Raw genomic sequence first — 26,707 nt, 5'->3', positions numbered from 1 at the left:
GAGAAAAAAAACTTTTGAAGTGATAATCAAGATAGTCCAGTACAGACAGTTTGATAAGAAGTGTGAGAATACTTACAAGGGGAGATAGATTCAATGTTTGTGATTCCTGTTTGAGGTAATAAGTGGATCCTGGGCTGAATAAACTCAAAAGCAGTAGGGAGATGTTTAGCCCAAATATAGTATTAGAGTTAACAAAAAACACCATGTTTTACTAATATAGGCAACTAAAAATTAAGTTTTAAAGAAGGAATACTTTCGAGCGAACATGGCAGGGCTAGCTACTGAAAGGAAAACTGTTTAAATGCCCTTTTGCCTTGTTTTCCCCACATTCCCCTAGCTCTTAGCAAAGCTTTTCTCTTGGAATATTGGTCATTTCTATTTTCCTTTAGCTTCCCTCCCCAACCCAAAAAGTGTTTGGGGAAAAGAGCCATGGTGCCTTAACTGGCCACAGACAGAGGGAAGTAGGTTGAGGTTGATCGTTTAACGCTTGAACACACCTTGGGTTTGTTTTGGGAAACGCAAGAAAGTGAGTGAGAGCCAAAAGGCCTGCCCAAACTATCATCCGACTGCAGTGTAGCTGCACAGAAATCAGTCCCCTTAAGCAGCTCGTAACCAGGGCCGGCTCCAGGCACCAGCGGAGCAAGCTCGTGCTTGGGGCGGCAGAGTCTACGGGATGGCAATCTGCCCAATCCTAGGGGGGCACAGCTGCTTTTTTTTTTTTTTTTTTGGTTCGCCCATCTGCCCACCCTGTAGGGGGTGGCATGGAGGAGGGGAGTGCCCTGCTGGGAACAGGCTCCGTCTGCCCCAGGTCTGTAGCAAGCCCAGCAGGACAGCCTGCGTCCTTCCCTCCCCGCTGACCAGAGCGGCGCAGAGCCCTCCCGGTAAGCAGTGCGGCGGTTGGGCCCACGGGGTGAGCGTCCAGCTGAAGCCCTGGCCGCCCCCATTCTCTCTCCCCCCACCCCCGCTAGCCAGGGCACGCACAGGGAGTCCCCTGCACCCTGGCTCCGGCCACCCCACAGGGTTTGTTTTTCCTTTTTTTCCTGCTTCGCTCTCCGGCCGTGCCGCAGGTGTTTTGTTGTTGTTTTTTGCTTGGGGCTTGTCCTGCAGCAACCAGGCCCGCTGCTTCCTTGTCTCGTGCAGCGTAACTCGCAGGCTGCAGCTGAGCCCGCGTCTCCCTGGCTGCAGGCTGAAATCCGGGCGAGGGGCTGGGGCGCGCACTAGGCACACCGCACAGCTGCTGCAGGGCACTGAATTCCCTCGCACGCGCCCCGTCGGCTCGCCTCCTGCGCATGCGTTCTGTTTGGAGGGGGGGAACCCTCGGCTCCTGCCCCGCGCATGCGTCTTCCCTGGACTGCCCCGCCTTAGTCCTCTGTCGCGCATGCGCCGCACCTCTGCGCGTGGACGCGCTCTTTCTGACCTGAGTGGTCGGGGCGGGCGGCATGTGGCAGCTCCTCGCGCTGCTCCTGAGGCAGTTGGTGGCCGCGGGGCTGGAGTCGCCTGCGGGGAATGGTGAGGACCCGGTCCGGGGGGTGACCGGCCGGACGCTCATCCTCTCCCTCAGCAGCGGTCACTCGACACCGCCCCCCCACGCGGTGGCCCCGCCTATCAGGCGCCTATTGGTCCCGAGCCGCCTGAGCGCGTGTCCTGCCTCCTCCCTATTGGTCACCGCGGGCATCGCTGGGCCCCGCCCCTCCGCGTGCCGGGGTGACACTTCTCATCGCGAGCAGCGCCCCCCCCCCCCCGGGCGGTGCAAGGGCTGGGGCTGCCCTAGGGGACTCCCTGCCCCCAGCACGGCGGGAGCCCCGGGCTCGAGCCCAGCCGCACGCGGGCGGGGGCATCAGCCGCTGTCGGGTCTCTGGCGGCAGCCGCCGCAGTGCACAGGCTGGTGCCGAGGCCACGGCAGTCGCGTGGCTCCGGGGGCTGGGGCTTTAACAACCCCCCAGGGCAGGGCTGGTGCAAAAACGTGGGAGCGGGCATCGCTGGGCCGGACTAACCTGCTTCTCCTCCGGATTCAGCGACCGGCCTGCCGTGCAGCCCCCACGGAGAGCAGTGTTGGACCCCACAGCACGTCCGCAGCCTGCCCCAGGACCGGTTCTGCGATGGCCGCCCGGATTGCCCTGACGGCGCCGATGAATCAGCAGAGGTTTGTCAGCACTCGGGAGTCCTGCCTGCCCCTGTCTGCCCCTGCCTGTTCCAGTGTGCGGAGGGTGCAGAGTGCTTCCCATCCACCTGGGGGTGTGATGGCCACGCCGACTGTGAGGATGGGCAGGATGAGCGGGAATGCAGTCCAGACTCACCTGGGACTTCCCTAGCACCGAGCACTGCCCGGACAGGTGAGGGGTGCAGGGAGACTGCATATGCATATGTTAATCAGGATGGGCTGGGGGTCAAATGGAGTGGGAGAGGGCAGGGACAAGTGAGAGTGCATGCAGGTTGGGAGCTGAGGGCTTGGGCAGGTTGGTGGCTGGGATGGATGCACTGCAGGGGATTGGGACATTAAGCACTTAAAGGAACACAATCAACTTTTAAATCTTTCTTTAGTCTGTAAACCTGACACCTGTTACAAGTGACACCAGGGATTCCTGCTTCTTGGATGGCTGAGAGAAAATTTAGGCTGGTCTACACTGGGAACTTCCATTGGCATAGCCATGTCTCTCATACCTGAGAGACATGGCTATGCCGACCTAAGCCCTGGTGTAGACAGCACTAGAGGAGGTGGATTACAGGACCCCTCCTGTCACCATAGATAGATCATGTCTGCTCTGAAGTGCTAAGGGCCAGCAGCTGTGCTGCTGCAGGAGTTTAAGAATAGACACACCCCTGGTTTTCTCCATTTTTTTTTCCTTTAGTTAGTTTGTTTATGCCTGTGACAGTGCTCGGTGGCAATCTTTTTGCTCCCACCCCCACAATCTCGTCCTTTCTGGTCCTCCCTGTTATAGAGACAAGGTGGGTGAGCTTATCTGTATATTTTCTTGCCCACCTTGTCTTTCCAACAACTCTCTCTGCTTTCCCTTCTCCCCTACCCCAGTAGTCAGGTTCCCTTAGTTGTTCATGGGGGCTTTTCATACAGCAATAAGGCAGAGAAGACATTTTTTAAAATATGAAAATCTGGTGGTGAAACCCCCCAAATTGGCAAGCAAACTGAAGGTGAGGTGCAGAATGGGAACTGCTTTGAACTCTTTTTGAGCTTAATTCAATCTCAATATGACAGCAGCCTTTGAAAGCCCAATTATTGAGTGCCCTCTGCTTTCATTTTAGAGAATCCAGCGATCTCCAAACCTGGGAAACTTGTGTTGTCTGAGACTCGAGGCCCCTTGTGGGTGACAGCTGCTTTTGGTATGTGAGACTCCAAGGGTACTGCAGAACTGATCTTGGCTTTTGCTGAGTAGCATTAATGAAAACTGAACTCAGCTCATATCGGATTGGATAGGATGTGGTTCATTCAGTAATGGCTGCCCTAGGACTTCTTCTAACCACTCTCGCTGCAGTGTGGCTTAGGCATCTTGTCTCAAGCGCTTAGGTGGCAAAGTCCAAGGTTCTAAATTTCCAGCTTTGGGAAAAAGCACATTATTTCCTTCTCCTGTGGAAAACGGAGTCCCACTGCATGGAACTTGGCACTAATCGTCCCTCCAGGGGACACAGCCCCACTTCTTACTGTTATGAGTCACTGGTTTGTCTGTCTAAATGCTGGGGCACTAGCAAAGAGCAGCTTCGCCTCAGTGCTGCTGCCTACTTCAGGGTCAGAAATCACAGCAACGCACTGCCTGTGTGTTCTTCTCTCTGCAGTGCTCCTGAGTGTGCTGGTGGCTGCAGGCTGCACTGTTAGATGGGGCCAGTTCAGAGGAAAGAACAACTTCTCCACCTTCAGCCTCGAGAAAGCTTCCAAAGAACAGCTGGTGCCGGACAGGAGACCTTCGGACTCGTTTCCCTGATGGGTATGTCTCTCACTCCACACTGGAGCCAAACTCCCCCATGCTGAGCCTTCCTCCCCTTCTGACCTCTTAGCCCTCCGTTAGCTCTCTGGTGGGGTGGAAATCATTTCCTACTGTCCACTCTGCAGTGAGTTCCTTTCTCTGTGTGAGGGACAGGAAAGGAGTCTCTCCCCACACACAGACCCAGCTTCTCTGTGTTGGGAAGACTGCTGGCATCTCTTTCAATGACTGGCTTGTTGCAGTGGGGAGATAATTGGGCTTGATGAACCCAGAGGAAGCTCTGAGTCCCTAGACACTAAGGGACTGCTAATTTTAGAGCTTTTTACAGTGGATGGCTTCCCCACAAGCTTTGCAAAATAAAATTAAATAAAAGCCTTTGGCACGGGGGGGAGGGATAGCTCAGTGGTTTGAGCATTGGCCTGCTAAACCCAGGGTTGTGAGCTCAATACTTGAGGGGGCCATTTAGGGATCTGGGGCAAAAATCTGTCTGGGGATTGGTCCTGCTTTGAGCAGGGGGTTGGACTAGATGACCTCCTAAGGTCCCTTCCAACCCTGATATTCTATGATTCTATGATATTAAATAACCAGGTGTCTTGGTTTTTCTTCATCTTGCAGGAAGTTGCAGTGCTGTGAGATGGGGACCCAATTCGGTGTCCTCATCAAACTCCCTCCAAATACTGATTGCACAATTTCTGGGACAAGTTTTTTGGGGTTTGACTGGGTGACAATCACACTGGAGTAATCAAGGACTCTTCCTTTGACACAGGGAGTTTAGATCGTGGGATTATAGTGGCAATGGGGAATCAGAAATGACCGTCACTCGTGCTCTAAAATCAACCCTACAAGAATGTGATGGAAACGCTTGGAATGTCACAATGGGTCATCCATTTCCCCCGTTGTAGACACAACACCCCCACCCCAATGTGGGTTATTCCACAAGATACTCGCTGGAATAGCTCTGGACAGTGCACTATGTAGCCTCTGCAGTACATTTGGCTGCTCTCCCTTCCATGTCCACCCAAGAGTCCATTGAAAACTATCTCTTCCTACCATGCTGAATCTTGCCTGTAAGCATAGCTGTTTGCTCCTGTTCCAGGGCAGGCCGTTCCATTCTACACACCTATGAGGGGCAGAGCTCAAAGTGACATGGGTATATCATTTATGTCCCTGAGGATAGTGATCATATTTCTAAGCCATGAGCTCAAACTTCACATACCAGAAGTTCTTAAAACATCATTGACTGCAGGAGAACTGTCAAGGAGATGGAAAAATGAAGAGTCTCCTGTATGCTTCACTTTGCATTGGGTCACAGGTGGTGCAGCAGCCCCTGGGCACAGCACAGGGCATTCGGCCTGAGTGCCCTCAACTCCCAGTGCAGGAGGTGCACTAAGCTCCTTGCAGGATTGGGCCCAGAGTTTCCACTTTGACACTGAAATCCCTGGACGTTGCATTCTCTGTGCAGTCAGAAGAGTTGGTTAGCAGATGTTTTAAGTTTTGACAAACATCTGGAGCCAGCTTTGCTCTTCTTCGCTTTTACCTGTGAGTAGTCTTGGTCTCAAAGGTCAGCTAGTAGCTGCAATGTGCCTCCATTTCAGATCTTGGTCCGTACAACATTTTTTCGTGGACTGTTAGTAAATAAATGTAAAGCACTGATACTGTAGAGGGAATAGTTCCAGTGTAGAAACTGTTGGAGGGTGAGCACTGTCTTGTCCCTTTAATCCATTGTTGACATTCAAGACCTATTATATTCTTTGCACAGATGCTCGCTGAATACGCACACATATGGTAGAAGCTTGCTGCCCTGTTGGCTGAATGTGGTGCCTTAAAGGTGATGATTCTGCTTGCAGGGCATACACTCCAGGGCAGGACTCCCTGGGGGTTTGTATAGTGGGTATATGTGCATACGTAATATGAGAGAGTTTGTAAGAGGTATGACATATTTAGAATCTAGCCTCTTCCCAGTGAGAGGCTGAACCCCTGAGGGCTCAGTGTGCTGCATTCTGTACAATGGACAAAGAACCACAGTTGGCAATTGGGTGGGTACTGAATGACCATGGGGGAATTAAAGATCTTTAGAAAACTTTTGGTGGCTTCCTGGATTTTGTTTTGAGGGTCATTTCCATTATTATGATTGATTCAGTCCCTGCTCAGCATTCAGACAGACAAGCGTATGGACAGAAACATTCCACTACCAAACGCAGAGGATGCTGAGTCCGAAGTGCAGCACAATGCTTTTTTGGCAGGGGATGTGACAATGTCACTTAGTTTGGAGCGTTAACATTGATCGCTGCTCAGGAGTCTGGAGTTAAGGAAGGATTTAGCTAGAGGCTGGCAGAAGTAAGTTCTGAATGCAAGTCCCAACATGGGAAAAAGCACAAAGCCAAGAATGAGCAAGAGAAATACAGGGAGCAGAGAGGCTTGGCTGAAGCAAAGGGAGCAGAACAAGGAAGGGGGAGATGCAGCTGGAGCTTTGGGCAGAGGCACAATTGTGCATGGCTGTGATCCCGGTAAAGAGCAGTTCAGACTTGAAGAATGAGGCAAGAGGGGGCTGGTCAGTAGCCAGTGAAGGGGCTTTTGCCTGTTGGGGGGGAGTAAGAAGTGAATTGGGTGTGGTAGAGAGGAGGAGGTTGCAGTCAGTGAGACAGTGTGACCTAGGCCTGTGAGAATGCTTTACCATAGCAAAGGAAAGAAAGGGTGGTATTTTGGGGGATGTGGAGAAACTTCAGGTGCAGCCATGAGTTGGTAACTGACTGGATACGTCAAGGATATTAATCAAGCTCCCACTTCAACTCCACGCATTAAATGCAAAAAGCTATGATCTGTGGAATAGGACTGCACAGTTAAATATCCAAAAGTGAGGAAATGCCTATGTTAAAGTGCACCATTAGCTCTGCCCCCTTCTGAGTCTCTGTTGTTCCCATACAGTCTGGTGGTTGTGATCATGTGCCAGCGCTCAGATAACACAGTGCAACATACTGATTTTTTTACAGTCTTACATGCACTTACCTGTGCTGCCTCGTTACTGCTTAAGGTAGTTTTTATTGTCAGTCATAATGGTCTGGTCCATCTTTATGAATTTAGTCTGTGATTTTCATAGATTATAAAACCAGAAAGGACCATTGTGATCAGCTAGTCGGACATAATACACCTCTACCTCGATATAACACGACCTGATATAACACTAATCTGGATATAACGCGGTAAAGCAGCACTCTGGGGGGACGGGGCTGTGTGCTCCAGCGGATCAAAGTAAGTTCGATAGAACACGGTTTCACCTATAACGCGGTAAGATTTTTTGGCTCCAGAGGACAGCGTTATATCGGGGTAGAGCTAAAAAACTTCCCTGCATTAATTCATGTTTGAACTAGAGCAGATCTTTTGAAAAAACATCCAATCTTAATTTAAAGATTTTCAGTAGGGCTGTCGATTAATCACAGTTGACTCACGTGATTAACTCCAAAAAATTAACTGCGATTAAAAAATTAATTGCAATTTATAGCACTGTTAAACAATAGAATACCAATTGAAATTTATTAAATATTTTTGGATATTTTTCTACATTTTCAAATATATTGATTTCTATTACAACACAGAATGCAAAGTGTATAGTTCTCACTTTATATTATTTTTCATTACAAATATTTGCACTGTAAAAATGATAAACAAAATAGTATTTTTCAATTCATCTCATACAAGTACTGTAATGCAATCTCTATCGTGAAAGTGTAACTTACAAATGTAGATTTTTTTTTGTTACATAACTGCACTCAAAAACAAAACCATGTAAAAGTTTAGAGCCTACAAATCTACTCAGTCGTACTTGTTCAGCCAATTGCTAAGACAAACAAGTTTTTTTACATTTACAGGAGATAATGCTGCCTGCTTCTTATTTACAATGTCACCTGAAAGTGAGAACAGGCATTCACGTTGCAAGGTATTTACATGCCGGATATGCTAAACATTCATATGCCCCCTCATGCTTTGGCTACCATTCCAGAGGAGATGCTTCTATGCTGATGATACTCGTTAAAAAAATAATGCTTTAATTAAATTTGTGACTGAACTCATTGGGGGAGAATTGTATGTCTCCTGTTCTGTTTTACCCACAGTCTGCCATATATTTCATAGCAGTCTCGGATGATGACTTTGCACATGTTTGTTTTAAGAACACTTTGGGTACGTCTTCACTTACCGGAGGCTCCGGCGGCAGGCAATCGATGTTCTGGGATCGATCCCGGAAGTGCTCGCCGTCGACGCCGGTACTCCAGCTCGGCGAGAGGAGTACGCAGCATCGACGGGGGAGCCTCCCTGCCGCATCTGGACCCGCGGTAAGTTCGGACTAAGGTACTTCGAATTCAGCTACGTTATTAACGTAGCTGAATTTGCGTACCTTAGTCCGAAGTGGGGGCTTAGTGGGGACCAGGCCTTTCACAGCAGATTTGACAAAACACAAAGAAGGTACCCGTGTGAGATTTCTAAAGATAACTACGACACTCAACCCAAGGTTTAAGAATCTGAAGTGCCTTCCAAAATCTGAGAGGGACAAAGTGTGGAGCATGCTTTCAAAAGTCTTAAAAGAGCAACATTCCAATGCAGAAACTACAGAACCCGAACCACCAAAAAAGAAAATCAACCTTCTGCTGGTGGCATCTGACTCAGATGATGATGAAAATGAGCAAGCGTCGGTCCGCTCTGCTTTGGATTGTTATTGAGCAGAACCCGTCCTCAGCATGGATGCAGGTATTCTGGAATGGTGGTTGAAGCATGAAGGGACATATGAATCTTTAGCACATCTGACACGTAAATATCTTGCAAGGCCGGCTACAACCATGCCATGCGAACGCCTGTTCTCACTTTCAGGTGACATTGTAAACAAGACATGGGCAGCATTATCTCCTGCAAATTGTAACCAGACTTGTTTGTCTGAGTGAATGGCTGAAATAGGACTGAGTGGACTTGTAGGTTCTAAAGTTTCACATTGTTTTATTTTTGAATGCAGCTATTTTTTGTACACAATTCTACATTTGTAAGTTCAACTTTTATGATAAAGAGATTGCACTACAGTACTTGTATTAGGTGAAATGAAATATATGATTTCTTTCATTTTTTACAGTGCGAATATTTGTAATAAAAAATAAATATAAAGTTAGCACTGTACACTTTGTATTCTGTATTATAATTGAAATCAATACACCTCTACCTTGGTATAACATTGTCCTCGGGAGCCAACAATCTTACCATGTATTAGGTGAAACCGCATTATATCAAACTTGCTTTGATCCACCGGAGTGCGCAGCCCCCCCAGAGCACTGCTTTACCGCGTTATATCCGAATTCGTGTTATATGGGGGTAGAGGTGTATATTTGAAAATGTAGAAAACATCCAAAACTGTTTAAATAAATGGTATTCTATTGTTTAACAGTGCGATTAATCATGATTAATTTTTCTAATTGCTTGACAGCCCTAATTTTCAGTGATGGAAAACCCATTGCAACCTTTGGTACATTTTTCCATTAGTTAATTACCCTCACTGTTTAAAAAAAAGATTGTGCCTTATTTTAGTCTGAGTTTGTCTAACTTCAACTTCCAGCTCCTGGATCTGGTTACGCCTTTGCTAGTTTGAAGAGCCCTCTATTATCAAACTTCTGTTCCCTGTGTGGCTACTTACAGACTGTGATCAAGTCACTCCTTAAACTTCTCTGTGATAAGATAAACAGCTTGTTCTTGAACCTTTCTCTGTAAAGCCTGGTTTCCTTCATGCATGCAGCCTCAGGGAGTTAGGTGCCTGATTCTCATTGACATTCAAGGGGATTTGAATAAAGGCCAGATTTTTAAAGGTATTTCAGCACCTGAATATGCAGATTGATGCTTTTGGAAAATCCCTGTATACACCTAAATACCTTTTTAAAAATCCAGCCCTAATTCCATTAAGCCCCTTTGAAAGTCCCTTAGCTGTTTTAAATGATAGTCTCTCTGTAGTGTATATTAGTAATTTTGTTTGGGTCCATGAATTGTCCATATTTAAGGCATTTTAAAGATGCTGCTCAATCTCGGATTTAAGTGTTAATACTTATGCATCCGAAGAAGTGGGCTGTAGCCCACGAAAGCTTATGCTCTAATAAATTTGTTAGTCTCTAAGGTGCCACAAGTTCTCCTGTTCTTCTTTTTGCGGATACAGACTAACACGGCTGCTACTCTGAAAAGTGTTAATACAGTCATTCAAATTCTCTTAGTGATATTTAGCAAATTCAGAGACAAGTTATTTATCCCAATTCCCTTTCAGACTCCTTTGGAGCTCCTTACCCATGTTTATAGGAGTCTAATGTTGGCTGACTTGTATTCTGGTTCCCCATTGCTCTGCCCTGTGTGTTTTCAGTTACAGGGTGCAGAGTGGTATAAAATGCTACCAAATCAGAATGGTATACATTGATGTAAATGGCTGCACGAGGTAGAGGGAAGCACAGCAGGTCCTCTGCTACCAGAAGAAAGAGTGGTTTAAAGCAGGGTTAGGGCTAGTAAAGAAGTGGAACTTAAATATCTTCTAACTCCTTAGCTTGCAAGTTACAACGAACTTGGGACTCCCTTCGACTTTGATAGAGTAGGTGCAAGTAGGTTTAAGCGGGGGGAGGGCGTGTTTCTATGCCAGTGTAAGGCATGCCACCTCTGAATATGGCACCGCGCATCTAGAGGAAGTCTATGTAGGCAAATGCACAGAGTTATTAGACCCAGCTGCTTCAATCCAAAAAGCATGGTGGTCTTGGAACAGTCACTAACTCAGGGTTCTGTAGTGCATTCTAGTAGCAAGAAAATGGGCTCCATGCAAAGAGGCATCAAGTCATGGAGCAGGGAGGTCCTTCTATGCAGCTCTGGGCACTTCATTACCAGAAAGTGATAGACAATTTATAGTGTTCAGAGAGGAGCCACAGGAATGGGTGAGAGACGGGAGGAGGGCTGGATATGTAATAGAGCATTGTCTTTCTGTAGCATCTAGCCCTTTCCACTTTACAAACATTAATTAATTAAGCCTCTCTGAAAAGTAGGTCAGCACCAGTATTCCAACCTGACAGAAGTGGTGGAAGCCCGCTATCGCTTATAACTGGACTGTACAAAGCATCAAGCAACGCTACAGGGAGTGCCCTGGACCGGCTTGGGAATGGGCTAGGAGCCAAAAGATCTCTTCCATCCGTAGTCTATGTGTTGCAGTGTCTCTTGTTGCAGTGACACAGAAAAGTGATGACAGAATGGAGCGGTAGCGATTGCTTTAAAGCACAGGTGCTTGATGAATGAATAAATCTCCGAGCAGTATCTCAGCTGGGGGTGCCCGTGGAGGTTAAAGCTGGTAGAAGTTCCCAGACAGTTCTATTCCTGTTGCCTCCTTGGCATTTGAGACAGTGGCAGGAGTTAAATGACCATGAGACAGGCCATGTGCCCTTCAATTAGGTTCAGAAACAGAAATGACAAATGATTGTCTCCCGACCTGAAAGGGGGCTAGTTTGTGGTAGGAACAACCAGCTAAAATGGAGGCAACAAGAAAAAGAATGAAAGAAATACTTGTATGGAAATAGTTCCTTATATAAAGGGTTAAAACGTCAATCTTATTATTGTCTTAAGGCTCTAGAACTTAGCTGTCTCCGGCCTCCGCAGTATAAGTCCAGTTGCTCAGTCTGATAAGCAATCCGCTTTGTCAGCCCAGCACGGCAGGGGATCAGCACACGAAGCGCTGATGCAGCTTGTACCCATGGAGGCTGAAGGTGGGGTGCTCTTGATAGCCTCTTTACAAGTATAGGGAGCTTTTCTTAGTCAGCACGCGCCTAATGGAAGCATTACCATGAAATCAAAGCTGTCAACCCTCAGGCTGTCATTTTTGGGATCTCTGATGTGAAATGCCAGGTACCATGAGGCAGCTGGGGAAGAGGCGCGCAAGCCTCTCTGCCAATCTGAAAATCGGGGACCACCATGGGTGTTGTCGGACTCCAGAGGAAGAAGAGGTCTTCTTCCCGTTTGCACAAGACAGTGTGGTGAAGCAGTGGAGCTCCATGCACAATGTGACTGAGAGGAACCAGGAGAAAAGCAAGGCTCCTCCCCGACGGAGCAGATACTTCCTCAACATCAATGTTGGGGGCAAATCTTTCCAGATCGCTTACAAAATGGCTGCCCGTTACCCCATCACCAGAATCGGGAAGCTGGCCATCTCCACGGACCCCATGAAGAAGCTGAAACTTTGTGATGACTACTCGGTGCAGAGGAATGAGTACTTCTTCGACCGAGACCCTTTAATCTTCCATTACATCTTCCACTTTTACCGCAGCGGGGTCCTGTGGATCATGGATGAGCTGTGCCCCACAAACTTTGTGGAGGAAATTGAGTACTGGGGTATCCACCTGAAATATTCCCAGCGGTGCTGCCGGATCCTGTTTGAGGAAAAGCAAGACGAGCTCAAAGAGTACCTGAAAATACAGCGGGAGCTGGAGGCGGAGCTAGAGCCCATGGAGAGGGAGGAGAACTTTGAGGGCAAGTGTCTGGGCGGGTTCCGGAAAGCTGTCTGGAACCTCATTGAGAAACCCTACTCCTCCATCCCTGCTAAGATCATCGCTGTCATGTCCAGCTTCTTTGTGCTGATCTCCATTGTGGGCATGACGCTCAGCACAGTGGAGGAGATGCAGCACAAAACTGGGAAGGCATTCATGGAGCAGCTGGAGACCATCTGTGCCATCTTTTTCACCTCCGAGTACCTCATGCGGCTCATATCCACGGCCACCTTTTCGAAGTTTCTGCGGGCAGCGTTCAGTGCCATTGACCTGGTGGCCATCCTGCCCTTCTACATCCAGATTCTCTTTGAGCACCTGGATGATGGGGATGCACTTTATCATGAGGAGCGGCACAAAATGGAGAGTGTGGGCAAGCTGGGGAAAGTCCTGAAACTCATCAAACTCATGCGGATTTTTCGCATCCTCAAGCTGGCACGTCACTCCACTGGCCTGAGGGCCTTCGGCTTCACCATGCGCCAGTGCTACCAGCAGGTGTGCTGCCTCCTCCTCTTCATCGCCCTGGGTGTTTTCACTTTCTCAGCTTTGATGCACTCCGTGGAACATGATGTCCCCGGCACCAACTTCACCAGCATCCCTGATGCCTGGTGGTGGGCAGCGGTAAGATGCAGTCACCCCGCGTAAAGGGAAATGTGTGGGTGGGGTACACATGGGCAACTGAATCTGCTGGGGCTGAGCTAAGTGCCATAGGAACATTCCCCACCTCTGCTGGCCAGGAGTTTCCCCCAATGTAAGCAGTAACTGCTGGGCTCAGGCCTGAATTCAGAGGCTGCCCAGGCCCCTGCTGACTCTGGAGGGGGAAGTTGGCGACTGGGAGTATGGCAGCGAAGCACAGGGAGCCCCTTGGAAAGCTGCCTGGGTCCCGAAATAAGCCTGGCATCAGGGAGTGAGACACCAGGCTTGGGGGCTCCTGCCTCACAGCATAGGACACTGGCCATGGTGTAAGGGATGCCAAGGTGGGGACAGGCTCTGTGGCACAGCAGTTCAGAGAACTCGAGGATAGTGAGGAGCTGTAGCTGAGACCCAAACCCTGGCAGGGCTAGCGTCTAACCAGGCCGATGTGAACTAGGAACTGAGAGCCTTGTGCCAGGGAGCGCAGGACACTCATGGCCCAGGCACCAGGACCATCCATGCAACACTGGGAACATGCAGAGCACCACGTCTAGTTATTTGGGTAGGGTGCTAAACCCTCAGGATCCAGGGACAGTGAGCATCTGTGGCTGGTACTCATGGCTCCCAGTCCCTAGGACACAGGGAAGGGAGTTCCCGCACGGCGTACAGCAGGCGGGATGGGGCAAGAGAGACACACGCAGCAGTGCCTGGGATCATGCTGGAGAGGAGAGCTGTGTCTGTGGCCACCAGAAGGAGGGGGAGGGTACACCCGGATCAACGTCAGAGCCGGTGACAGGGGACGGAGGGCATGGAGATCAACTATGAAGGGGTTTGGGCCAGGGGTCATGGGGGGAGGGGCACACAAGTCAGATTGCGGCCTGAGGAGAAGGGGGATGCACAGATCAGGATCCCGGGGACTGAGGAAGGTACATGGATATGTCTGGGGCTCATGCAGGGGAAGGGAGATGCATGGCTCAGCCCTGGGTTCATAGGGCCTAAGGGGAAAATGCCCAGCTCAGAACCCAAACACATGGGTCTACGAAGGGGAAACAGATTGGCCTGGGTTTGTGCAGGGGGAGAGCAACACAGGTTGAGCTTGGGTTCATCATGGAGGATATGTGGAGAAACCATTCTGGCCTGAGCTTGGGTGGGGAAGGAGGGGCTCAGACTGGGGCATAGGGAAGGACTCTTGTATTGATAGAAGTTATCTCAGGTCCAGTGGGGTGTTTATAGAACCTTGTGTGGTACGGGGGTCACACCAAGTTATGGCCAGTGATTCCCATGCTAACGAGCACCATTGAAAACCTGCTGACAGCAGGCAGGAAATCAGTTAAAGCACTGGAGACTGAAGAGTTAAGCAGGGCTTTCCTTTCAATAGTTTGCCTCATTCCCTTCCCTGCAGGAGTATGGTGTCTTCTAGGGGAGAGCCCACAGCTTCCCGCTCTCTTTAGATGGTATTGGAAGTTCCTGTGGGGATGCACATTGGGTCAGAGATTATTCTGAGTTGCTAAAGTCCACTCTTGTCTCTTTCAAAGACAAGAGCTCAAAGGAAAAAGAAAAGATACGAACGCTCAGCTCAGCTGCTGGGAGAATTACAGATGTAGTAGCATGCTCCTATTCTCTCTCTTAGAGCTGGCAAATTTTTACCAGGTTTGGGCTAAAGGGATGTGCAGAGCTGGCCATGAGCTCACAGTCAAAGGTGCTGCTGTCCTGGCCAACTAAATCAGATTCTGATTTGACAGAAGGAAAGAGGTGGGGGTGGGAAAATTCCCTGCCAGTGAGTGGGTGTGATCAGGAATCTCAGGTTTACAGCTCTGGAGTTAACCAGACACATGCAGTGATGGTATCTGAATCTCTGGTCTGGTCTGGTCAGGACATCTGTTAGGGTTAGGAGAGTGGAGGCCCAGCAGTATGATGGTCCATTCTGGGTACCAGGAGAGTGGATGACAGAGCTCACTCCTTGTCCTGAAGCAGGAAGTCTACTCCAGCCTGTCAGGCCAAGCTTCAGCAAGTGACCCTCTGAAAATCCATGTCTAGAAATGTTTAGGTGGCAGCAATCTCACCACATCCAAACTGCACAATCAAAACACTGAGTCAGTGATTCTATTTATGTTCCTTTCCCATCATTGGTTTGTTTCCTGTCATTCAAACGCCATCTTGGTTGGTGGGAAAATAGTAATTTTGTGACTTGCCAGTAGCCTTGAAGACCCCCAATGAGTTACTTTATCTGAAGCACGTCTACTTTGTACCAAACTCCTGGGGCCTGGTTTGCTAGTGCTCTGCCATTGCTTTGTGCAGCCATTTCTTTACTCCAGGGCACAGTGGGTGTGAAACTCTGCCCTCCTGATCTGGAGGCATCTGTCACGTACCTTTCACTGGCATGAGCATCGACACAAGGGGCGGGAGATGGGTGGGTGGGAATCAACCCCATGTCTCCTAGAAGCTTTTGAAATAAACCTTTGTCACCACTCACCTGATTTGGGCAGTTAAGGGCTTGGCTACACTTGGAAGTTGTTTCTGATTAAGGTGGAGCGTCGATGTAAAGTGCAATAACTGTGTTAGTTCATTCCAGAATAAGCGTCTACACATGGAGCTCCTTTTTGCGTGTAGACGAGCCCTTGGGGTTTAGACATCTGCAGGACAGAGGCTAAAAAGGGGAGTGTTGTAGCCATGTTGGTCCCAAGCTATTACAGAGCCAAGGTGGCTGAGGTATTATCTTTTATTGGACCAACTTCTGTTGGGGAGAGTGACACGCTTTTGAGCTACACAGAGCTAGACCAAAAGAAGAACAAACTAACTAAAAGTTTATTAACTAGGAAAAAGAAACGAGAGTTATTTGCAAGGTTAAACCAGGTCAGCATACACACCCAAAGGAGATACAGACAGGTTTCAGAAGGTTTCAAATTACTAGAAATTTCTGTAGTAAGCAGACTCTGTATCCTTTGGGGCTAATCCAGACAAACAGGTGGGGACTCCTTGCTTATGCTTAGAAATCTTGCCCCTCAGAGTACAAGCAGCATTGGAATCCAGTTTCTCCTTGTCAGGAATTTTTATTGCTTCTCCCAGCGTCCAAAGTGATAGAACAAGTGTTGGTGCCTGACTCCTCTTCATGTGAGTGTGGAGGGCAGTCAACAAAGTCTATGTCCTTTCGATGTCTTACAATGGCTCATTCCGTTTCAAAGGCTCGCTTGTCTGCCGTCCTGTCACTGTACTCCAGTGGTCCCCCAACCTTTCTACCCCATGCTCCCCCCTTACCCCTGTCCCTGCCCACCCCCCAGGAACGGGAGTGGGGCTGCAGCTCCAGGAGAGGGGGGGACTGGACTGGGATAAGGGAGCCAAGGCTGGGGTCACAACTGGGGGCAGGGGCGGGAATGGAGCCCCGGGTGCAGGGCCGGCAGCTAGGGACAGAGCCAGGGCCAGGAGCGCAGCTGGGTGGTGCTCCCTCCCTGCCCCCCGCGGGGGCTGGCTCAGGCACCAGCTACACACCCATCTGTAAAAGATGGTTTACATAGTTTCAGGGCAACTGGTCCCTCCAGGTCTTCTACTCTTAGGCTTTTGACTCCCAGCCATCACCTCTCTTTGGAGGAGACCCACGTCTCACTCCCTCCTGACCGGGGTATTTCCAGGCTGCACAGTTCCCTGCCTACATTGTGATATCCCCAGCAAGCCAGACTGTGCTTTGCTTTCTCTCCAGAGGCGATGACCAGTGTTTTGCCTGCAGTCACAAGTTACCACACAACTCTTTCTAAGCAAGCACCTTTATTCTTATGGTGAAAGCATTACAGAGAAAACACATTAAAAACAGTAGAAGAACCTACACGCATCCTGAAAAGCTTACGAGAGATCATCCCCCAACTCCAAACGTGGGCTCTGGTGGGAGTCAGTACTTCAAACCCCACGGCTGAGTTTTCCCCATGGTTACAATTTCATAACTGTCTCGGATTCAGAACCAGAGCACCGGCTAGGCAGTTCAGCCATTTCTTTACATAGCTCGGCCTTTGAGCTTCAGTCTCCAGAAACAGGTAACAACAAATAATCACCCTTTCCTTAGGACATAGCTAAGTCCATTCATGCCTGGCACATTTTCAATATAGTCCTTTGAACTCCTAAGTCTCACATCTGTCACATCTCCCCCTAGAGAGATTACATCCAATCCAGGCCCATCCTAAAACAAAGCCATTCAGTTAATACAGTGGACCCCAAACATACTTAAACTTAAGTGGATAATGTCTCCCAAGGATAAGCAGGAAATTGCCATACCTGTCACAGTTGTGATAAAGAGCACAGTGAGCAATTGTTCTTCATGTTCACGAGAGAAGGACAAGAGGATTTGGCTTGGTGTACAGCCAGGGAGCTCTAGGCTGGAAATTCAGAAAAACTTGCTACCTCTCAGGGTAGTTAAGCACTGGACAGGTTACGAAGGGAGGGTGTGGAATCCCCGTCTATGGAGGGTTTTAAGAACAGGCTGAACAGACACCTGTCAGGGATGGTCTAGGTTTACTCAATGCTGCCTCAGTGCAGGGGGATGGACTAGATGACCCCTTGAGGCCCCTGATTCTATAACTATCAGCACTCGAGGGATTTAGCCATTATCCTCTTTGCAATGTGAGCAGGTTAGCATCCTGAGTGTCCCAGCTAGCCTGAGTGTGAGGGGTTTGTGTGTGGAGAGGAGGGGGTTAGGGACAGCATCCAGGTAAGAGCCCACCTAACTCTTCATTGAAGACCTTCCCAGGAATTTGGGTCAGAGAAGGGGAACTCATGGATTGGTGAGTAGCTTTGAGGGCAGAGGGGGTGACACATGGGTTGATGCCTGGACCCCCAGGGCTGAGAGAGAACATGGTCTGGTGCCCAGGTGGTGGGGATAAAGGTGACATGGGATAGTGCGTAACGGTGAGAGGGACAGACAAGCTGGGGGGAGGGGTAACAGGGTGAGGCAGACCCTCAAACTGGTTGCAGGGTTGGGCCTAGGGGTGACACCTGGAGTGGTGCCCAGCTTGGGTGAGTGGGGGGAAAGGACCCTGGAGGACTGTGACTCAGCTGTCAGGTGCAGGACGCAGGATCAGGCTGTGGGAGTGGGGATGGGGTGAGTTTCTCAGTGGTGGGGCCTGGCTCAGAAGCTGAGCAGTCCCGGAGGAGCTTGCTGGGATGTGAGCTCAGGGGGGTTGATCATTTCCTTCTCTCAACCCCCTTCCAGGTCAGTCTGTCCACAGTGGGCTATGGAGACACAGTGCCTGACACGGTGCTGGGCCGGATGGTGGCGTTCGGGTGCATCTCCTTCGGCATCATTCTCAATGGGATGCCCATCTCCATCCTCTACAACAAGTTCTCTGATTACTACGCCAAGCTGAAAGCCCATGAGAATGAGACCAGCCTCACACTCAAGTTCACCAAGAAGATTCGCTTTAAGGAGCGAGCCCTGAAGAAGTTGGCTGAGTGCTGCAGTGGTGACGCCCATATCCACGGCTGAATGGGCCACCCCATGGGTCACGTGACTGGTCTACTCGAGCACCCACCAGGCCACCTGACTTCCTGCCTAGACACACACCCCCACCACCCCCACCAGCAGGGCCATCCAACATGGCTACCCCACTCACCACCCAACCCGCACGACCTGGGTAACAGAACTCCCAACCTGACTACCCGACTACCCCCCCGCCAAATCAACTCGGTCACCAGACCTCCCAGCCTGGCTACCCCACCTCCAACCTTGACACACACTCAGCTAGACCATCCGACATGGATACTCCACCCTACAACTAGGCCATCCATCTGGGTAGGCTAGACACTCAGCCCCCTTGCCCAAGTAGGCTTCCTGGAATTGTCCACCTAGTTCCTTGGCCTGGCCACTTCACCTCCAGGGAACATGCACATTCGCTGTGAGGGAGTGAGAGCAGCAGGTTGGGCTGGCGTTTGCAACGTGATACGACTGCAAAACTGTCCAGGCCGTTTGTAGGGAGGAAGCAGGGAGGCGACCGAGCTTCTGCTGTGACCTGCCTGGAATGTCACGCTCATTCCTGGACAGCACAGTCCCAGGGACAGACTGTCAATGGGGCAGGAGCTCAGAGAAGAGCAACAACAAGGACCCAGGGGCTGGAGGGATGGAATGTGGGGCACAGCTGAAGCTGCCCGGCTTGGCTCAGGGAGTTGGGTAGGGCCTGAGAATGTGCTCCAAGCTGTGAGAGGAAGCAGGGAATTAATGTGACCCCTGGAGGGAGTGGGGCACAATTAGGCTGAATGGAGGAACATTCCCCAGCAGTCAGATGTGTCAGGCCGAGACCTGGTCACCCCCCAGGAAAGCGTGGAAGCTCCACTGCTGCTGACACAACTAGATGCAGGGCTGGCTCTGGCTTTTTTGCCACCCCAAGCAAAAAACAAAACAAACAAACCAACCCGTGGGGCGGCCGGAGCCAGGGTGCAGGGGGACTCCCTGTGCTGCAGACGTGCAGCAGAGTGCACGCACGGTCTAGCGGGGAGGAGGGGGAGGGAGCGGGGAGGAGAGAGAGAAGGGGGGCAGCCAGGACTTCAGCGGGGCGCTCACCACGCGGCCCCGACCACCGTGCCGCCTGCCGGGAGGGCTCTGCACCGCTCCAGTCAGCTGGGAGGGAAGAACACGGGCTGCCATGCTGAGTTTGCTGCAGGGCGCTCCCCTCCTCCGCCCCCTACAGGGCGGCCGGAGCAGCAAACCAAAAAGAAAAAGAAAAAAAAAGGGTGGCTGGAATGCCGCCCCTTGGAATCTGCCGCCCCAAGCACGAGCTTGCTCGGCTGGTGCCTGGAGCTGGCCCTGACTAGATGAGACAAAGCCGGTAGGATATGCTGCCAAGGGCTGCTCTGCCCTGGGCCCCAGGGGCTGATGGGACATCAAAGGTCTTTTCTAGCTCTCGTGCCCCAGGCAGAACCCAATGGACGCCACTGAGAAATCGTGTCTCTTCCTCAAAGAAGCTTTTACAATTGGAGCGCCGAGCCTGGGCCATGGCACAGGGGAAGAGCCGCAGAGCGGGAAGCAGGAGGGGGTGCAGTGTGGGCGGGGCCATGTCTGGCTGGTTGGGGAGGCTGAGCCTATGATACCCACCGCCCATGCTGGTGGGAGCAGTGGTGGTGCCTGCTGAGCTCTTCGGCAAACTCGCTTTTGGGGGGGCTGTTCTCACACTGCTACTCGGTTGGCTCCTGGGAAATCTGTCTGTTGGAGGGCTGAGCCTGAGACTGTATCAGCAGGAATGTTCATCCAATAAAACAGAATAGGACAGTGTGTCATATTCACTGGCAAATGTCTCTGTGCTGTACCAGGGAGAGCGGGTTGGCAGAGCCAGTACTGTCTTTAGATTAGCCAGGGGAAGCTGTTTGCAGACATTGGTCATGAGAGATTTTGCAAATTCGAACATAGATTCCCTTCATAGTCTGCCTTCTATGGACCCTGGGCTGAATGTTTTACAAGGTACTTGCTGCATTCATGGGAAGATCTCTTCTTTTGGTGCAAGAGTCCAGTGCTCTGTCTGGGTGCTGTGTCTGGGGGTGGCTGCTCATGGCCCAGTGTAGGGTGGTGCTTGTGCTTTAAACTCTTGACTGTGCAGACTCAGCTGTCCTTATGTAGTGGGAGGTGAGGGGGCTCAGCTGCACACTTTCCTGCATCTTCCTTGTGCGGGAGGAGATTTTCTATAATGGCCAAACCTTGAAGCGTTAGTGAGTAACTCAGAAAGTTCACACACTTATAATGCCAAAACTATTCCAGCTAGAAACCACAAACCTGTTGAGTTATGGGCAGGGCTGGCTCCACCTTTTTTGCCGCCCGAAGCGGTGAAGGGAAAAAAAAAAAAAAAGCCGCGATCAGCGGTACTTCGGCAGCAGCGCTACCACGCCACTTCATTCTTCGGCGGCAATTCGGCAGCCGGTCCTTCCCTCCCAGAGGGACCCGCCGCCGAATTGCTGCCGAAGACCTGGACGTGCCGCCCCAAGCACCTGCTTCCTGCGCTGGTGCCTGGAGCCGGCCCTGGTTATGGGCCCCATCAGGGAATAAACCTCATGCTAAGTGTAAAGAAAATTGGTTTGGTGTTTCCTTTTCTTTAATTTTTATTCAACAAAACAATAGCTATACAAGAAAAAATACAAATCATAAATCAGAGTTTGCCATAAAGCCATTGCTGTTGGCCACAGAATACATCTCTCAGCAGAGATCTCCTGATTCTGATCAGCAGAAAAATCAGTAAGATTTTCCAGGGTTTGGGATATTTTCTATGGGCCCAGTTTGGCCACCTGTACATGAGGTAGTACCTTTCCTCACAGTGGCTACTCACTGCTCAGCAAATGGGTACCAGGCTCTCTCTAGCCACATATAGGGCCAGTTTTTGCTCACTTGAACACAGCTGTGCAGGGAGCTAAGGGTTCCCAATGCTCACAATTTTAATGCATGCTTCCTGATAAATGGTGTTTAAAGTGCCAGCTCTGGGTACGTGGTGATTACACGAGAATCTCAGCTTGTAGCCAAGTTAAAACCTTGATAATGCCAACCCTAAAGTCTCACCTCCCAGAAGGCAAATAAAGGAACCCAGAATTTATCATTAAAAAAATCTCATGATTTTGAAGAGAATCTCGTGATTGCGGAGATCTGACTTGTGAGTTTTGAGGCTGGTGACACTGAAGGGAAATACCTGCTGCTCACTCGGCCTCTGCCACAGGTGGGGGCGGGGGAGGAGAGGGAATGCTCAGCCTTTCCCCCTTCCCCCAATTCACTGGCCAGTGGAGCGGAGCTGGTGTGAAGGGGCAAATAACCTGCTTCCTTTTAGGACTGCAGTAGTTTACTCTCCGCAGAGCCAAAGGGGGAGCAGGGAAGGAGTTGTGACTGAGTAACCAGACACTCTGGGCTCCCACCCTCTGGCTCAGTCTAGCCCTTAATGCAGCGCTATGCTGCTTGTGCGATGTAGCTCAAATCTCCCCGTTTCTTCAAGGGCACAAACCATTTGCTGAATGAAATATACTGGGGAAGGGTCCCAGTGTCACAGCAGTGAGGAGTGGCTTCCTAAGGAGGAGACAGAATAGATCTGCCCTGAATCTATCGTGTTATGTGCTAGTACCCAACCCCGGGGGGAGATTAATTTTTGCTGCTAAGTTTACCCCATGGAGCAGAGATCAAACCTACAACCCCTGGACTTTGAAGGCTGAACTTCTTCTATAGCTTGAGCTATAAAACCCCCTTTGCTAGTTTCTCCCGTAGCAGGGGCAGTGACTGCCCAAACGTGGGACATCGCTACACTGTGTGGGGGTGGATCACACAAGGAATGACCTTTGCCCTCCAAGGGATTTCACAAGTGCATGACTCTGCAAGGCCAACTCCAAAGATTAAAACACTCATGGAATTGGACCCAAAACTCAGGAGAGGGGAAAAACCCCAGGAACTGCAGGAGGGGGCACAGAACTAGCCTGGGGCTCGGAGGCAGAACGGATGGGGTGCGTGTGAAGGGACAGAATTAATTTATGGACAGGGGGTGGGATCCTGCAGCAGAGGCCAATATTGCCTTAGTAAATTTGGGTGCACTGGCAACCCCAATTACCACCTACATGTGGGGGGGTTGGCATGGGGAGATCAAAGGACCAAACTCTACAATATTATTATGAATTTCAAAGGGGTTGAACAAGTGCCCAAAGTCACCACAGTGGGAATCAAAATCAATGTGATGAACCTGCAGGAACCAACCATTCCCATCAACCTGTTCCCCAAGGACCTGGGACCCTCCAAGGGGGACCCACATCTACATAAGAACGGCCATACTGGGTCAAACCATCTAGCCGACAGTGGCCAATGTCAAGTGCCCAGAGGGAATGAACAGAACAGGGAATCATCAAGTGATCCATTCCCTGTCACTCATTCTCAGCTTCTGGCACACACAGGTTAGGACACCATCCCTGCCCATCCTGGCTAATAGCCATTGATAGACCTGTCCTGTCCTCCATTAATTTATCTAGTTCTTTTTCGAACCCTATTATAGCCTTGGCCTTCACAACATCCTCTGGCAAAGAGTTCCACAGGTTGACTGTGCATTGTGTGAAGAAATACTTCCTTTTGTTTGTTTTAAACCACCTGCCTATTAATTTCATTTGGTGACCTCTAGTTCTTGTGTTATGAGAAGGAGTAAATAACACTTCCTTATTTACTTTCTCCACACCAGTCATGATTTTATAGACCTCAATCATATCCCCTCTTAGTCATCTCTTTTCCAAACTAAAAAGTCCCAGTCTTATTAATCTCTCCTCATACAGAAGCCGTTCCATACCCCTAATCATTTTTTTTGCCCTTTTCTGAACCCTTTCCAATTCCAATATATCTTTTTTGAGCTGGGGCAACCACATCTGCACACAGTATTCAAGATGTGGGCGTACCATGGATTTATTTAGAGGCAATATATTTTCTGTCTTATTATCTGTCCCTTTCTTAATGATTCCCAACATCTGTTCACTTTTTTGACTGCCGCTGAACATTGAGTGGATGTTTTCAGAGAACTATCCACAATGACTCCAAGATCTCTTCCTTGAGTGGTAGCAGCTAATGTAGACCCCACCATTGTATATGTATAGTTAGGATTATGTTTTCCAATGTGCATTACTTTGCATTTATCAACATTAAATTTCATCTGCCATTTTGTTGCCCAGTCACCCAGTTTTGAGAGATCCTTTTGTAGCTCTTCGCAGTCTGCCTGGGACTTAACTATCTTGAGTAATTTTGTATCATCTGCAAATTTTGCCACCTCACTGTTTACCCCTTTTTCCAGATCATTTATGAATATGTTAAATAGGACTGGGCCCAGTACAGATCCCTGGGGGACACCACTATTTACCTCTCTCCATTCTGAAAACTGACCATTTATTTCTATCCTTTGTTTCCTGTCTTTTAACCAGTTGCTGATCCAGGAGAGAACCTTCCCTCTTATCCCATGACTGCTTACTTTGCTTAAGAGCCTTTGTTGAGGGACCTTGTCAAAGGCTTTCTGAAAATCTAAGTACACTATGTCCACTGGATCCCCCTTGTCCACTTGCTTGTTGACCCCCTCAAAGAATTCTAGTAGATTGGTGAGGTATGATTTCCCTTTACAAAAACCATGTTGACTCTTCCCAACAATTTATGTTCATCTATGTGTCTGGCAATTTTGTTCTTGACTATAGTTTCAACCAGTTTGCCTGGTACTGAAGTCAGGTCCCTTTAATTGCTGGGATCACCTCTGGAGCTCTTTTTAAAAATTGGCGTCACATTAGCTATCCTCCAGTCATTTGGTACAGAAGCTGATTTAAATGATAGGTTACATACTATAGTTAGTAGTTCTGCAATTTCACATTTGAGTTCCTTCAGAACTCTTGGGGGAATACTATCTGGTCCCGGTGACTGATTACTCTTTAGTTTATCAATTTGTTCCAAAGCTTCCTCTAATAACACCTCAATTTGGGACAGTTCCTCAGATGTGTCACCCAAAAAGAATGGCTCAGGTGTGGGAATCTCCCTCACATCCTCAACAGTGAAGACCGATGCAAAGAATTCATTTAGTTTCTCCGCAATGGCCTTATCGTCCTTGAGTGCTCCTTTAGCATCTCGAGTGTTTAGTGGCCCCACTGGTTGTTTTGCAGGCTTCCTGCTTCTGATGTACTTAAAAAAAAATTTGTTATTACTTTTTGAGTCTTTGGCTAGCTGTTCTTCAAATTCTTTTTTGGTCTTCCTAATTACATTTTTACACTTCATTTGCCAGAGTTTATGCTCCTTTCTATTTTCCTCATTAGGATTTAACTTCCACTTTTTAAAGGATGCCTTTTTGCTTCTCATTGCTTCTTTTACTTTGTTGTTTAGCCACGGTGGCACTTTGATTCTTTTTCTATGTTTTTTAATGTGGGGTATACATTTAAGTTGCACCTCTGTTATGGTGTCTTTAAAAAGTTTCCAGGCAGCTTGTAGGCATTTCACTTTTGGTGCTGAACTTTTTAATTTCTCAAAAAGAACAGGAGTACTTAAGAAGTGGGCTGTAGCCCACAAAAGCTTATGCTCAAATAAATGTGTTAGTCTCTAAGGTGCCACAAGTACTCCTGTTCTTTCTGTGGATACAGACTAACACGGATGCTACTCTGAAACCTTTTTAATTTCTGTTTAACTAACTTCTTCATTTTTGTGTAGTCCGCCTTTCTGAAATTAAATGCTACAATGTTGGGCTGCTGTGGTGTTTTTCCCGCCACGGGGATGTTAAATTTAATATATTATGGTACCCAATTATATTATGTACCCATTCCCCTGGCGGCAGAAACTCAATGGAAAAACCCTGACCCAGGAATGACCCTGGTGCTTGGCTGGACTGCACAGATATTTATGGGGGGGCCAGGGGCAAAATCTGAAACTGAGCCCCCACCCCCCGCTTCCAAAAAAATTACTGCTGAGAGAAGACCAGGGGACTGGGGAGCAAGCCCAGCCCGCACTCACCCCACAGCATCCCTTCCTGGCCTGCTGGGCTTCATCCGGCTTCCTGCTCTGGGCGCTGCCACATGACGAAGGGGCCATCAGGCAAACCTGAGTGGCTCTGTGATTTCGTGTGTCAGGTCACAGTGCCACTCAGTTTGGGGCCCTCTCAAAGGTGGGGGCAGAGGGCAAATTTGCTTGGGGAAGTGGCAGCTGCATAGCATGCCTTGAGAAGCAGGGAAAACTGCCAGAGAGCTGTGTCCAGAGCCAGCTACAGCAGAAGCCAGGGAAACACATGAAAAAGGGTGTGACAGCTGGGTATCAGTGCAGACACAGGTGTGAACAGGGTGTGATGGCTTGGCATCAGGGCAGATGTGGGTGTGAATGGGGTGGGACAACTGGACATCCGTGCAGAGCTGGGTGTGACGGCTAGACATCTGTGCAGATCCACATGTGAACAGGGTGTGATGGCTGGACATCAGGGCAGATGTGGGTGTGAACAGGGTGTGATGGCTGGATGATGCAGAACTGTAGGATCAGCCCTGTGCAGAACTTCTGGGGAAGCATCAGAAGCGGGACAGGTAACCAGGGCAGAGGACCCCCAAGGAGACACCCCACTAACTGATCCAGGCCTGAAAACCTAGAAACTCTTGTTTGTCTCTAGTGGACTCTGGACTGACTCAGAATCTCAGGGTGGGAAGGGACCTCAGGAGGTATCTAGTCCCACCCCCTGAAGAGACATCTGAGGAATGAGGCCTCAGGAGCCTTAACCTGGTGCACTGCCCTCCCCAGGGCCCAGCGAGGAACCATTATTGTTTTATATTAAATCGCAGCTATTGAAGCCATTGCACTGAGGGTATTTGCAGCTTCCCCTCTCTGCCAGCCCCAAGTAAAAACCTCTTCATTTATAGGGTTACCATACGTCCGGATTTTCCCGGACGTGTCCGGCTTTTGGGGGCTCAAATCCCCGTCCGGGGGGAAATCCCCAAAAGCCGGGCATGTCCGGGAAAATCGGGAGGGAGGGAGGGCTCGGACGGGGCCTCTTTGGCCGGGGCCGGTGCGGGGCCGGGCCGGGGTCGCGAGGCCGGGGGCATGGTGCCGGGCCGGGAGCCGGGCCGGGGTCCAGGGGTGCAGTGCCGGGCCGGGGTCACGGGGCCAGGCGGGGAGCCGGGGGCGCGGTGCCGGGCCGGGGTCCGGGC

General features: G+C 49.7%; 2 protein-coding genes across 2 annotated transcripts; both read left to right on the top strand.

The window, feature by feature from the left end:
• Window positions 1-1,356: 1,356 nt before the first annotated feature.
• On the top strand, window positions 1,357-6,015 carry CD320 (CD320 molecule). Its single transcript, XM_034755474.1, has 5 exons — window positions 1,357-1,509; window positions 2,016-2,333; window positions 3,259-3,336; window positions 3,787-3,935; window positions 4,548-6,015. The coding sequence occupies exons 1-4, from the start codon at window positions 1,440-1,442 to the stop codon at window positions 3,930-3,932; spliced, it is 612 nt and encodes a 203-aa protein (XP_034611365.1). The 5' UTR covers window positions 1,357-1,439; the 3' UTR covers window positions 3,933-3,935; window positions 4,548-6,015.
• A 5,800-nt stretch (window positions 6,016-11,815) lies between these two features.
• LOC117868741 (potassium voltage-gated channel subfamily V member 2-like) lies at window positions 11,816-18,598 on the top strand. The gene is made up of 2 exons (XM_034754924.1): window positions 11,816-13,078; window positions 18,285-18,598. The coding sequence occupies exons 1-2, from the start codon at window positions 11,816-11,818 to the stop codon at window positions 18,555-18,557; spliced, it is 1,536 nt and encodes a 511-aa protein (XP_034610815.1). The 3' UTR covers window positions 18,558-18,598.
• Window positions 18,599-26,707: the final 8,109 nt, after the last annotated feature.

The sequence above is a fragment of the Trachemys scripta genome, chromosome 22 (assembly GCF_013100865.1).
Source record: "Trachemys scripta elegans isolate TJP31775 chromosome 22, CAS_Tse_1.0, whole genome shotgun sequence".
In the NCBI taxonomy this organism is placed as follows: domain Eukaryota; kingdom Metazoa; phylum Chordata; order Testudines; family Emydidae; genus Trachemys; species Trachemys scripta.
The sequence above is the reverse complement of the archived record's forward strand: the minus strand, read 5'-3'. Positions and strand labels throughout refer to the sequence as shown.

Bases quoted from the DNA above. Each gene is read 5' to 3' on its own strand.
- CD320 (XM_034755474.1), top strand. From the start codon at position 1,440: ATGTGGCAGCTCCTCGCGCTGCTCCTGAGGCAGTTGGTGGCCGCGGGG. The intron at 1,510-2,015 runs GTGAGGACCCGG...CTCCGGATTCAG, and splicing joins GGAGTCGCCTGCGGGGAATG to CGACCGGCCTGCCGTGCAGC. The intron at 2,334-3,258 runs GTGAGGGGTGCA...CTTTCATTTTAG, and splicing joins ACCGAGCACTGCCCGGACAG to AGAATCCAGCGATCTCCAAA.
- LOC117868741 (XM_034754924.1), top strand. From the start codon at position 11,816: ATGCCAGGTACCATGAGGCAGCTGGGGAAGAGGCGCGCAAGCCTCTCT. The intron at 13,079-18,284 runs GTAAGATGCAGT...ACCCCCTTCCAG, and splicing joins ATGCCTGGTGGTGGGCAGCG to GTCAGTCTGTCCACAGTGGG.